This window comes from Delphinus delphis, chromosome 1 (assembly GCF_949987515.2).
Source record: "Delphinus delphis chromosome 1, mDelDel1.2, whole genome shotgun sequence".
NCBI lineage: Eukaryota > Metazoa > Chordata > Mammalia > Artiodactyla > Delphinidae > Delphinus > Delphinus delphis.
In genome coordinates, this window is record NC_082683.1 from 4,438,775 (window position 1) to 4,451,650 (window position 12,876).

Genomic DNA, 12,876 nt, shown 5'->3' on the forward strand with positions numbered 1-12,876 from the left:
AGGCGGGGGTATCTGTGCCCTGCTAAATGAGACATGCTGCTTCTATATTAATACCTCTGGCCAGGTTGAAGAAGACCTTCAGATTCTAAAGAAAAACATCAAATTAATAGAAGATTTAAAAGAGAGAGCAGGACAGGGCCCCAAGCTGGCTTTCCAACCTCCTCTCCTCTATGGGGATCCAGAGATGGACATGGCTATTGCCCTGTTGGGACCATCAATCCTGATGGCCTTTGTTTTGTTGTTTGGCCCCTGCATTATTAACACATTATCTCAATTCATCTCCCGACAGGTTCAAAAGATTCAGTTCCAGATGGCGCTACAACAAGAGTACCAGCCAGTTGGCACACGGAATACACTGGAACAAACTGCCTAATCATTGTGCAGGATCTCATCTCCCTCCGTAAATATATCCTGATAGAGAGTGGGCATTGGGACCCAGGGCCCCACAATGCCCCTGTCCAGCAGGAGGCAGCCAGAGAGATTGTCGCCCCTCCTCCTTACAAAAAGGGTTCCTGAACGCCTAAGAAGGAGATAGGCAGGTAGGTAGACGTGAGCAGGGTATCCAATAGGGCCAAAGAATTGGCCCTGTAAATAAAGAGAGGGGGGAACGAAGTGTCCAAGGACAAAGAAGATAAACTCAAAGGGCCAATATTGCCGGAACAAAGAGTTACAGGACTCCCGTCACGCTGTCACAATGGGACCACTGCCATGTCCCAGGGCCCTCCCAAGCAGCATGCCCTGTCCCTTTCCCATCCCATATAAGGAAAGACATTTGCCCAGTTTTCCTCCCGCTCAGCACGCTGAAAGTATACATACTCTGACCAGTTAGCAGATGACTCGCAGGTTCCCTGGCTATAAAAACAGACAAGCAACCCATGCTCATTGTCGACTTTCCCTGGCTACCAGGAAGTCGGCCAGCTGTTCTTGCAGCAACGCTTCTCTTTAATAAACTCTGCCTTCCTTACATTCTGCCTTGTGTCTGGAAATTCTGTTCCAACCTGCGCTCAGATCACGACATGTAAATATCTCAGCATTCCCTCGGAAAGATAAAGACTCCGTTTGAAAACAGAACCACAGGAATTCCCTGGCAGTCCAGTGGTTAGGAGTCAGTGCTCTCACTGCCGGGGGCCCCGGGTTCGATCCCTGGTCAGGGAACTAAGATCCCACAAGCCAGATGGTGTGGCCAAAAAATAAAAATAAAAACAGAGTCACAAAACAATTATTCCACCTAAAATACGAACTCCTTAATATAACTTTTTTCTAATTGGCTTTATTCAACAATTCGTGAATCGGGCAGCATCCCATCTAGCAAGCAGAAAGGAGCTCCTCTTTTTCTTTTTTTTTAAACTAACATTTTAAAAAAAATAATAAATTTATTTATTTTTGGCTGCTTTGGGTCTTCGTTGCTGTGCACAGCTTTCTCTAGTTGTGGTGAGCGGGGCCTATACTTCGCAGTGGTGCATGGGCTTCTCATTGCGGTGGCTTCTCTTGTTGTGGAGCACGAGCTCTAGGCACGCGGGCTTCAGTAGTTGTGGCATGCGGGCTCAGTAGTTGTGGCTCGCAGGCTCTAGAGCGCAGGCTCAGTAGTTGTGGTGCATGGGTTTAGTTGCTCCATGGCATGTGGGATCTTCCCAGACCAGGGCTCGAACCTGTGTCCCCTGCATTGGCAGGCGGATTCTTAACCACTGAGCCACCAGGGAAGCCCAGTTCAATATCATTAAATATCAAGTAAGCATTCAAGTTTCCTCAGCTACGTCCTAAATGTTTTGAAATCTGCAATTGTGAACTGTTTTCATAACTGCCCAAAGCTGGAAAGAACTCAAATGTTCACTGTCTGATAAAGAGATAATGAAGATTACTAGGCAACAACAGCAAGAATCACCGACACACACACACACACACACACACACACACACACACACGTGTGAAACTCACAAGCATTGTGCTGAGTCTATGACTCCATTGATGAGAAATTCTAGAAAAGGCAAAACTAGTGATAGGAAGCATACCTGTTTGCCAGGGGCCAGAGCTGGGAGGAAACCAAGTGCAAAGGGGCAGGAAGGCACTTTTTTTTTTTTAGAAATGTAATTAATTTATCACTTATTTATTTATTTATTTTTGGCTGTGTTGGGTCTTGGTTGCTGCGCGTGGGCTTTCTCTAGTTGCCGTGAGCGGGGGCTACTCTTCAGTGTGATGCGTGGGCTTCTCATTGCAGTGGCTTCTCTTGTTGTGGAGCACAGGCTCTAGGCTCTCAGGCTGCAGTAATGTGGCATGCGGGCTCAGTAGTTGTGGCTCTAGGGCTCTAGAGCGCAGGCTCAGTAGTTGTGGCACACGGGCTTAGTTGCTCCACGATATGTGGGATCTTCCCGGAACAGGGATCAAACCTGTGTCTCCTGCATTGGCAGGCGGATTCTTAACCACTGTGCCCCCAGAGAAGTCCCCAGGAAGGCACTTTTTGAGGTGGTGGAAAAGTTCTGTGTCACAACTGTGATCATTACACAGGTGTACACATTTGTCAAAAGTGAACCGTACATTAAAAATAGGTACATTTTATGGCACATAATTTATACCTCAGTAAAGGTTGTTTTTAAAAAAAGCATAACTACAATATAATTACCTCACCTTAAAAAAAAAAGCGGGGGTAGGGGGGGCTTCCCTGGTGGCGCAGTGGTTGAGAGTCCGCCTGCCGATGCAGGGGACACGGGTTTGTGCCCCGGTCCGGGAGGATCCCACATGCCGCAGAGCGGCTGGGCCCGTGAGCCATGGCCGCTGAGCCTGCGCATCCGGAGCCTGTGCTCCGCAACGGGAGAGGTCACAACAGTGAGAGGCCCGCATACTGCAAAACAAAAAACAAAAACAAAAAAAGGGCGGGGGGGGGGGGCGGGGGGCGGGGCCGGAATTATCTGCCGGTCCAGTGGTTAGGACTTCTCGCTTCCACTGCAGGGGGCCTGGGTTCGATACCTAGAACCCTGGTCGGGGAACTAGTGAGGCAGGAGATAGATGGGCTCCGGGCTAGGCCTTTACAACTGGCCTCCTGTTTACATTTCTTGGGGCAGGAAAAAGGTGGGCTTCAGGCCTGACACTTACAACTAGCCTCCTGTTTGCATTTCCTGAGACAGGAGATAGGTGGGCTCCAGGTTAGATATTTATGACCAGCCTCCTGTCTGCCCTTCGAGATAGAAATAACAAGAGAAACAGGGTAAATAGCTGGACTTTGTCTCCTTTGGACACTTTACGATAACAGTCATGGCAGGAACAGAGAGGGGCTAAACCTTGCTTGAGGAAAAGATCAAGAGGTCTTATGTTTCCCATCCTTGGGGCAAGGGAGACATTGCACCTGTGCAGAAAGGCTCCTTGGGGGTCAAAAATCACCCAGAATAGGTGATGCCAAGGCCCCCCTTAGGCCTCTGGGCCGGAATCCATCTTGGAAAAAAGTTGTGCACACAGGCTGGGGAGGGTCCTAGGGCAGGTCAGGTGTGGAAAAAGAAACCAGATAATTGGCCAAAGGTAAACAAAGACCCGGAAGAACTGCCCCATATAAATGACTTAAACCCTCTTCAATGTTCCTCCTCATTAGGGGGGACGCCCACACCCTTCCTCTCCGGGTGTGCATCTCTGCCCTGCTTCTGTCTTAACTAAACAGTTTCTCTGTGAGCTCTCCCACGTGTTGTGTTATGTCTCTAATGATAAACTCTGTACCTGTTTTTACACTTTTTGCCTCCTTCAGAAATGCATTTTTTCAGTGGAGGTAAGAGCCAGGGGAACTTTGCTTCTAGACTCTAGCCCCTGGTGAACTAGTGGCTAGGATTCCTGGTTTTCATCCAGGCTGCCCAGGTTCAATTCCTGGGAAGGCACTAAGATCTCGCCTCAAGCCACCACTCACTGCTGCTGCCTCTCCAAGATCACTAGGGTCCCGCAGGCCTTGTGGCAGGGCCAAAAAGACCACCAGAAATTCCTTAGTATCCCTAACTGTCAAGGGACTATTCACGTTTCCCCAAGTATCTCATAAATGTTTTAAAATCTTCATTTTGGGGACTTCCCTGGTGGCTCAGTGGATGGGACCCCGCACTCCCAGTGCGGGCGACCGAGGTTCAATCCCTGGTCAGGAAACTAGATCCCACATGCATGCCGCAACTGAGAGTTCGTGTGCCACAACTGAGGAGCCCACCTGCCACAACGAAGGAGCCCGTGAGCCACAAATAAGGAGCCCGCCTTCCACAACTAAGACCCAGTGCAATCAAATAAATAAATAAATTTTCTTGTTTTTTTAAATCTGCATGTTGTTGACTTTTCTACTGAAGCATAATTTGCATGCAGAAAATCAGTATTTATAATAAGCTTCCTCAGTTATTCAGATGTAGGTAGCCTGCAGGCAGGGTGACCATATAATTTACCCTCCTCCTCAAGATACCTCCGAGAGTGAAAGAAAGTGGACCGGGAAGCACAGGGAATAGTCACCCCAGGCTGGGCCCCATCCAGAGAAGCGCCACCTACAGGAGGAAGCAACTCCTGGCCTGACTGAAACCAGGGAGCTGGGAAGCAGTGGTGCCAAGGCGAGGGCAATGCCAGGCTGCCTGGCCCACTGACGGGGAGGCTGCATGGTGGGTGAGCACAGCCTGGCCCACCACAGGCTCCCTGGGCTGCAAAGACTGCATCTTCACCCACAGCTCCTGCATCCCCGCAGGAAGGGAGCCAGCACTGTGCATCGCGTTATGGAATGTCCCAGAATACTAACTCCGAGTGCGGTTTCTGTAACTCAGATTCTATGTTTTCACTGACTTCCCTGTAAACCCAAAGACAAAGCCCCAAAGAGAAAAAATTCCAAACGGGCATACCTCGAAGATAAAGCAAGTCACATGACTATTCTGGCTTCCCAGTGCATATAAAAGTTATGTTTACACGATCAAATGTGTAATAATTTTAAAAACTCTTTATTTTATACCTATGACACGAGGACTATAGCCAATATTTTCTAATAACTATAAATGGAGTATAACCTTTAAAAATTGTGAATCACTATATTGTACACCTGTCACTTATGTAATACTGCATAGCAACTATAAGTCAATAAAAAAATTTTTTTAGTTAAAAAAACTTTATCGCCAAAACATGCTAACCATCACCTGACAACACAAAGTTGCCACAAACCTTCAATTTATTAAAAAAAAACAAAAGCGATATATTCAAAGTGCAATAAAGTGAGACGCAAGAAAACGAGGGTGGGCTTGTACAAAGATTCAAGTCCATTCCACTAATCTTTATTGGCACATCTACCAGATGTCAGGCACTTTGCTGGGCATTCATGGTACAGCAGTGAACAAAGCAATCCCTGAGCTGAAGACACTTCCTAGCGGATTTACACCTACAAGCAGGGCAAGCAAAAGGAAACTCTGCAGACCTCACACATCTCCCTACAAAGGACTCCAGGGCATCTGCCCTGGGCCACGTACCTTCCAAGGTCCCCCTCCGTTAGCTCTGTTGTTGGGAGAGCTGCCTACAGTCCCCAGAAAGCTTCCAAGCTTCCCTTAGGAAACCCTGCCCCTCAGAGGCCTACCAGGAATTCTGGTTTTTAAATTCCTCTACTTATTGCACTGTCCCATAAGGTAGCCACCAGCCACAGGAGGCCAGCCTGTATGCATTTAAATAAATTTAAATGAATGCAATTAAAAATTCAGTTCCTCCATGTCTGACTGCATTTCAGGCACTCATTGGCCACTTGCGGCTAGTGCCTAGCGTACTGGACAGCGCAGACGCGGAGCATCTCCATCACTGCAGAAAGTTCTAGTGGATGTTGTACTCTCCACCAACCTGGTATGGGACATGTCCTTCAATTTCACTGCGACCAACACCCAGGGGCTCCTACTAGGGGCCCACACTGATGCCATGATCCAGCCTCACAACCGGATGTGAATGTGAGGCTGAGCAATGGAAAAGCACGACAATGGAACACCGGACAGGGAACAACACACCAGCTGCCTTCGCTCCCTTGGCTGTCAGGGTCCGAGGCCACCCTAGGCCAAGGCTTTACCCTCTGAGAGCCTCATTTTCCCCCATTGGTAAAATAACAGAGCTGGGCTGGGGGCTCCTAGGGGTCATTCTGATTCTGACATTCTAGAACTCTGACTCCAACAAGGAAAAAAGCAATTTGCTAAGAAAATGTGAACTAACATCATTCAGAATAAACCAAAAGAGAAATGCTCTTCTGAGACTTTAAATGCTGTCCCAGAGCCTGCATCTGTAGGGCTCGATAAAAAGAAGGAGGGACATGGGAATTCCCCGCAGTCCAGCAGTGAGGACTCCACGCTTCCACTGCAGGGGGCACAGGAGGGTACAGCACACCGCAGTGGTCTGGCTGTCCAAAGTTTGGGCTCTCAGGGGTAAACACCCCTCTCTGTTTTCAACTGCCCAGCACTGTGCCAAAGGTTTTAATCCTCACAGCCACCATGAAACAGGCACTGTTATTACCTCCGATTCACAGCCAAGAATACTGAGGCCTAAAGCCCACGCCTGCAGGAGGCAGAGCTGGGATTCGAACCTAGGCCCTTGGCTTCCTGAGCCTGGGTCCCACTTTTCAGACAAAAAGAGCTTCCGCTTACTTACAAGGTGCCAGCCATTCTGCCAAGCTCTAGATACACTTTCTTTAGCACTCAGACCAGCCCATGATAAAACGGGTCACAGAAAGTTAGGCAGCTTCCAAGGGGCAGAGGCCACATTCACACCCAGGCCTGGGACTGGAGAGCTGGCTCTGACCACTGCCCTCCCCAGACTTTAGGGCCCCTAGCCCTTCAACACCTCCTTCTGACCGAGAGCATGGGACCCTCTTAATCATCTAGGATGGCGGTGGGTGTGGCGTCCTCTCCCTGCTAGACTGTGAACCTGCTAAGCTGGGGACTGAATTTTCCATGTCCGTGTCCCTCCCTCAGGGCACTTCACCCCTTGGAGGCGTCCAGTGAAGCTTGTTAAATTCATGGGCTGGGTTGCCCTAGGCCAGGAGGCTCCTCTTTCAACATGGGGTGTCAGCTCAGATGTCCTTAAAGGGCTCCCCACCCTGCTACATCCACTCCAGTGTCCTGGGGTTTCTCAGGGCCAAGTCGCTGTGACCACGGGCCTCATCACAACCCCTCCAACTCCCCTGGGCAGTTGTGTTGGCCACCTGAGGCTCACCTCAGCCAGGTATCCTGCCCACGTGTCCCCAGTCAGAGACAATATGCCATTGTGAATATATGAGCGGCAGCCCAGCAAGCAAGCACCGTGGGTAAGAAGAAGTGTGCGCATACATGTGGAAGTGTCCAGGCTATCCAAAAGCCTATTAACTATGTTAGAGGCTGGTTTTTAAAAAGGTAGTATGTATAGACGGGCTATTCATCATCCTGATGAAGTAAATAAAAGCCCAGCCTTCCACGAGTAGATTGAAATCAGTATTTTCTTTCGTGGGGAACGCAGTGGAAAGAAAGTGGGTCTGGAGGCAGAAGACCCATGAGGAGCTGTGCTTCCCCGCCCCCAGCCCTGGGCTCTTGTGGCCGGATGACCTTACAGAGGCAATGGGTCTCCCGGGACCTCAGTTTCCTCTTCCCTGACAAGAGTGGTGGGCTCCCTGCCATCCTCCCTCCCAGGGGTGCTGGACAAACCAAGCGAGATGAGAGATGTTACGAGCCCTTAGCAAATCACAAACTGCAAGGTCACCCGGCCAATATGAGGCAGAGACCGACCCAAGCACCTGATTCCAGGCCCGTCTGTCTCCCGATATCAGTTACTTCTATTATTTTTGCCCTCGGAACCTGAAGTGGGTGGCGCCAAGATGGCCACACAGCCAATAACAAATCAATGGCGCAAGGCTCCCCCAAAGATTTCTTCTCCCTAGAAAAGTCAAAACTGACCTTGAGGTCAGGAAAGGACTTTGACTCAGTCAGAAGTGGGGGTGGGTTCAGGGCACCCCGCGATCCAGCACTGTCTGCCGAGCCTTTGCCTATTCCGAGGAGATGTCACCATCCACAGGAAACTAACCTGGCTTGGACCCAAGGTCAGTGTGACGCCCGGTCTCCAAATCTGAGGCACCGGGCCCCAAACAGGAAGGCGGGGTCACTGTCAACAGTGCATCAAGCAGCACAGGCCCTGTTGCAGGCCCCAGCGCCCGTTCGGCCTTGCCAGACTCCTCGCTCTTCCTTAGCTCAGGCTCCAATGCCACCATGCCTGCTTCCGTTCTTAACGACGGAATGGAAAGTAACCTTGAGGCTGCCCTCCCGCATCTGTCGGAAATGAGCCGGCTCGTGATCTCCGGCGTCCTCGGGGCCCTCTATATACCGGTGCCGGTGGCGGAAGGCAGGGATGGTCCCCTGACAAGAACAACCCCTTGCCCCCTTTGTGTGAGATGCTTCCGGGCTCAATGGACCATCCTCTGTTCTTAGCCGTGAACTGTTAGAGGGGAAAGGTATTTACCGTTCTTCCTGTTTTCAGCCGCCTCCCGCCCAAAACCGTGGCAGGGCACTGAAGGGACCGCATATGTGCAGCCCCCGCCCACTCGGGCGCCCACCGATGGTCTCAACCGGCTCCGGCCGCCGCCCAGCGAGCGGGTTACCTGCGCCGCACATGTCGGGGGATCCGGTTGGCTTTGAACCACCGCCCGGATAACGACCCCGAATTAGGGGGCTCACTGGGACCTGGGCTGGGGCTCCGGGGCGCTCGGGCAACGGGCGGGGCGGGACGTGGTGGGGCTGTGCTCCGACCCCCGCCCGGGGAAGGGCGCCGCGCCGCTTCCTCGCGCAAACGGCCTGCGTGACCTCGGCGCCGCCCCGCAGATGCGCCGGAGGCCGGAGCGGCGGCGCGCGGGGAAGCAGCCGGATCTGCGGCAGCCGAGGCGCATCCCGGCCGCGGCGGGCGGGCGGGCGGGGTCCGGAGGCGACCGGCCCGGCGGGGGCGGCGACTGGGGAAGGGAAGGCGCGGGGCCGGTGGGGGTCGGCCAGGCCCGGGCAGCGACTCGGAGTCCTGGCCGCCCGCCCTCCGCGCGTCCCTCTTACCGGCAGATCTGGATGGCGGACGGGGTCTCGGCGGCGGGGCCCGACATGGTGGCGGCGGCGGCGGCGGGAGCCTGAGGGAGCGCGCAGGTGTCTGGCAGGCCCAGCGCTGAATGAATTAGCCCGGGCGGTGCCTTGGAGGGGGAGGGGAGAGGCGGAGCCATTGCGCCGGAGAGGCGGGGCCTGTGCGCCGGCGGCGAGTCGAACGCAGCCTCCTGCGAAGCCCCGCCCCTCGCACCCGCCCTCGTCCCGCCCCCGGGCCGGCGCCGGCTCCCCAGGCGTCCGGTTCTGGCGGCGGCGGGGCCGCGGTGGGGCGCCGCTTCCAGAAGGTTCGGCGGCGGTTGGGCGGAGCCGGCGCGGGACTGGGCGACCTCGAGGGTCAGCCTGGCCCCGCGTGGCGCGTGTTTGTATGCGGCCTTCCCCCTGCCCGCGCCCGGCAGTTCGGGAGGCCGCGACCGGTACTCGCCTTCTCAGATCAGCCCTGAGAGGAAATTGGGGGCGGTTTCCCGTAAAGGAGCATTCATGGCCGAGCTGGGAGGCACGTGGGTGCACAAAACGGGGAGCCAGGAACCATCAGGCCTCAGCGAGTGTCTCTTGCTGCAGGAACACGCAGCTGCTGGAGAGAAGCCAGGACCTGGGGTCCGTCTACACCGCCCGCTGTACACCACCTCTGGGTTGTTCCAAAAAGACTTCCTGAGAGTGCTGAGCGTTTGCTTGGGGGTGTGTGTCCTGCAGTGAGGAGCTGTAACGATGCTGCTCTGTTCCGTTGCACACCCTGTGCCCAGCAGTGGAGTCCAGGCCAAGTCGGTGTCACAAAATCCACCCAGAAAAGAGGGGAAACGTGATCACATCTATGTGCTGTAATTTTTTTAAATTATTTACTTATTTATTTTGGGGCTGAGTTGGGTTTTCCTTGCTGCGCGCGGGCTTTCTCCAGTTGCGGCGAGCGGGAACTACTCTTCGATGCGGTGCACGGGCTTCTCATTAAGGTGGCTTCTCTTTGTTGTGGAGCACGGACTCTAGGCATGGGGGCTTCAGGAGTTGTGGCACGTGGGCTCAGTAGTTGTGGTGCACGGGCTTAGTTGCTCTGTGGCATATGGGATCTTCCCGGAGCAGGGCTGGAGCCCGTGTCCCCGACGTTGGCAGGGGGATTCTTAACCAGTGCACCACCAGGGAAGTCCCAATGTGCTGTAATTTCAGAGAGCCATTACTCCGTATGAGACTTGACTTTCTCCCAATTTTTTACAATATACATAAATTGCTTCTGTAGTCAGATTTTTAAAAATCATAACCCATGGAACTCAAGCTCACCCATTTATACTGAAATAACTCATCCTGGTTACTCCTGCATTACCAGACCAGCGAGGCGGCCCACCACACATCTCTAAGTCCCAGGAACAGAGGGAGCTGACCGATCATGTCTATCATTTCAAGATTATTACACTAAAAGTTTCGTTTTCTAGTGTGCAAGCATCTAGGGTCACCAACCCTATTTAACCACCACGTCTTCGCAGTATGGGTCCTGAAATGGATGGATTTCTTATGATGGGACCCGGGAGCAACAGCCAGCTTTGGAGCCTTAGGCAAGGCAAATTCCTTATCTGTTAAATGGGTGTAATAATACTCACCTTCCAGACCTTTAGGAAGATTAAATGAGATAATGAAAGTAAGGGCCCCAGCACACGAATAAGTTAGGGCCTCTCTTCCTCTCTGTGGTCACCTTCCCTGCTCATTCTTTCTCTCTAAACAACCCTTCCCAGACAGTGCAATGGAATGAGGATTTCCTGAGGCCCTGCCCTACTTGTATAGGTGGGCACATCACCAGGAGAGTTGGAGATATTCTGTTCTTTTCTTTTTCTAATATTTATTTATTTGGCTGCACCGGGTCTTAATTGTGGCACTCGGAATTTTCATTGTAGCGTGTGGGAACTTTAGTTGCGGCATGTGGGATATTTTAGTTGTGGCATGCGGGATCTAGTTCCCTGCATTGGGAGCGTGGAGTCTTAACCACTGGACCACCAGGGAAGTCCCCATTCTGTTCTTCAGAAAGCTCAAAATCTGATTGGGGGACAAATCCAGGACACAAAAAACCTGGCTCTGACCACCTGCTGGACTAAATTCCTAGACTGAGTGGTTCCGGATTAAATAGCCAGGTCCCAGGACTTCCCTGGTGGCGCAGAGGTTGAGAATCCGCCTGCCAATGCAGGAGACACAGGTTCAATCCCTGGTCCGGGAAGATCTCACATGCCGCGGAGCAACTAAGCCCATGCGCTACAACTACTGAGCCTGCACTCTAGAGCCCGCAAGCCACAACTACTGAGCCTGCGTGCCACAACTACTGAAGCCCGCATGCCTAGAGCCCATGCTCCACAACAAGAGAAGCCACCACAATGAGAAGCCCGTGCGCCTCAATGAAGAGTAGCCCCCACTCGCCACAACTAGAGAAAGCCCACACGCAGCAACGAAGACCAATGCAGCCAAAAATAAATAAATAAAAATAAATTACTAACACATTGTTTTAAAAAAAGTGCAAACTTCCAAATTGCCCCCAACCAAGATAGTAAATCAAAACAATGTAGATTCCTAGAGTGGCAAGAATTAACGCCAGACTTAAAAGACCTAAAGGATGCATCGCAGCTTCATTTACTTGACCAGTCTGGTTCCTGAGAAACCAGATGGATCCCAGAGGACCCAGTTGAGTAGCTGCCCCAATTCCAGATAAGGTATCTTTTGGTTTACTGTTTGTTGGTAAAATACACATAAAATTTAGCATCTCAACAATTTTTACATGTGCAGTTCAGAGGTATTAAGTACATTCACAGTGCTGTGCAACCGTGACCACCATTCCATCTCCAGAACTCTTCTTATCCTGCAAAACGGACACTCTGTACCCAGCTGAATGCTAACTTCCCATTCCCACCCCCGCCCAGCCCAGACCCCAGCTGCCCCCACACTCAGGAGTGGCCTCTTTGCTGAAGTATATATATATATATTTTTTTTTTTTGCCTCACCATGGGATCTTAGTTCCCCGACCAGAGATTGAGCACCATGCGCTCGGCAGTGAAAGTGGCGAGTTCTAACCACTGGACCGCCAGGGAGTTTCCGCTCAAGCAGATTGACCCCCCCATCAGGTGAAAGGTATGAGGCTATTGACTCAAACACTGGGAATCAGAACCCCTGGAGGTGGGACTCAGAAATCTGCATTTAACAAGCTTTCCAGGTGGTGCAAAAAATTGCCGTGAATGATGTCAATGTTTGTGTGAGTCTATACCTTGTAATATTTAGCCTGAAACGGGTGGAAGAAGCAAATGGAAGGCATTTGTCTTGTTATCGTCATTGAAGGAGACCCAGAGCCCATTCTGGGTAGAGGTGGATTTACCATGAGGCTGATGAGGCTTAAGCTTGGATCGCCCACAAGCAAGGACAGGTAGTAGAATGTTCTAGGAGGGAGTTCCCTCGCAGTCCAGTGGTTAGGACTCTGTGCTTTTACTGCCGAGGGTCCAGGATTAAATTAAAAAAATTCTAGGAGCAGGGGGAGGCCAGGATTGTCACCAGGAAGCGTATTTATGGAAGCATGTTGGTAAATTGCTTAAGGAGAAACCAAAAGGGATGGGACATCAACCTGCAGGCACCACTAGTTTGAAGTGACTCATTTTTTCCTTCTGAATAAATATTCACTTCCATCCTAAATCTATACTCATAATTTTACATGTTTTCTTACTTAGGGCCTCAAAATGCAGTCCCCATAAAACCTGAATCTGTCTCTGATTTCTGAGGTCCAGAATGGTTCTTTGTTCTTTAAGAACTTTGTCCTGTGTTCCCCGAGGTTTTTAATTCACCGAGCACCAAGACAGGCGGCTCTTGG

The 12,876-nt window shown here is 51.6% G+C and overlaps 1 protein-coding gene across 1 annotated transcript in view; it reads right to left on the reverse strand.

Moving 5' to 3' along the window:
• The window catches only part of ACOT7 (acyl-CoA thioesterase 7), a 90,346-nt gene extending 81,171 nt beyond the window's left edge, over nt 1-9,175 (reverse strand). Inside the window, exon 1 of the mRNA XM_060027737.1 lies at nt 9,015-9,175. Coding sequence (XP_059883720.1) covers nt 9,015-9,175 — 161 coding nt within the window. The remainder of the gene's footprint in view (nt 1-9,014) is intronic.
• Nucleotides 9,176-12,876: the final 3,701 nt, after the last annotated feature.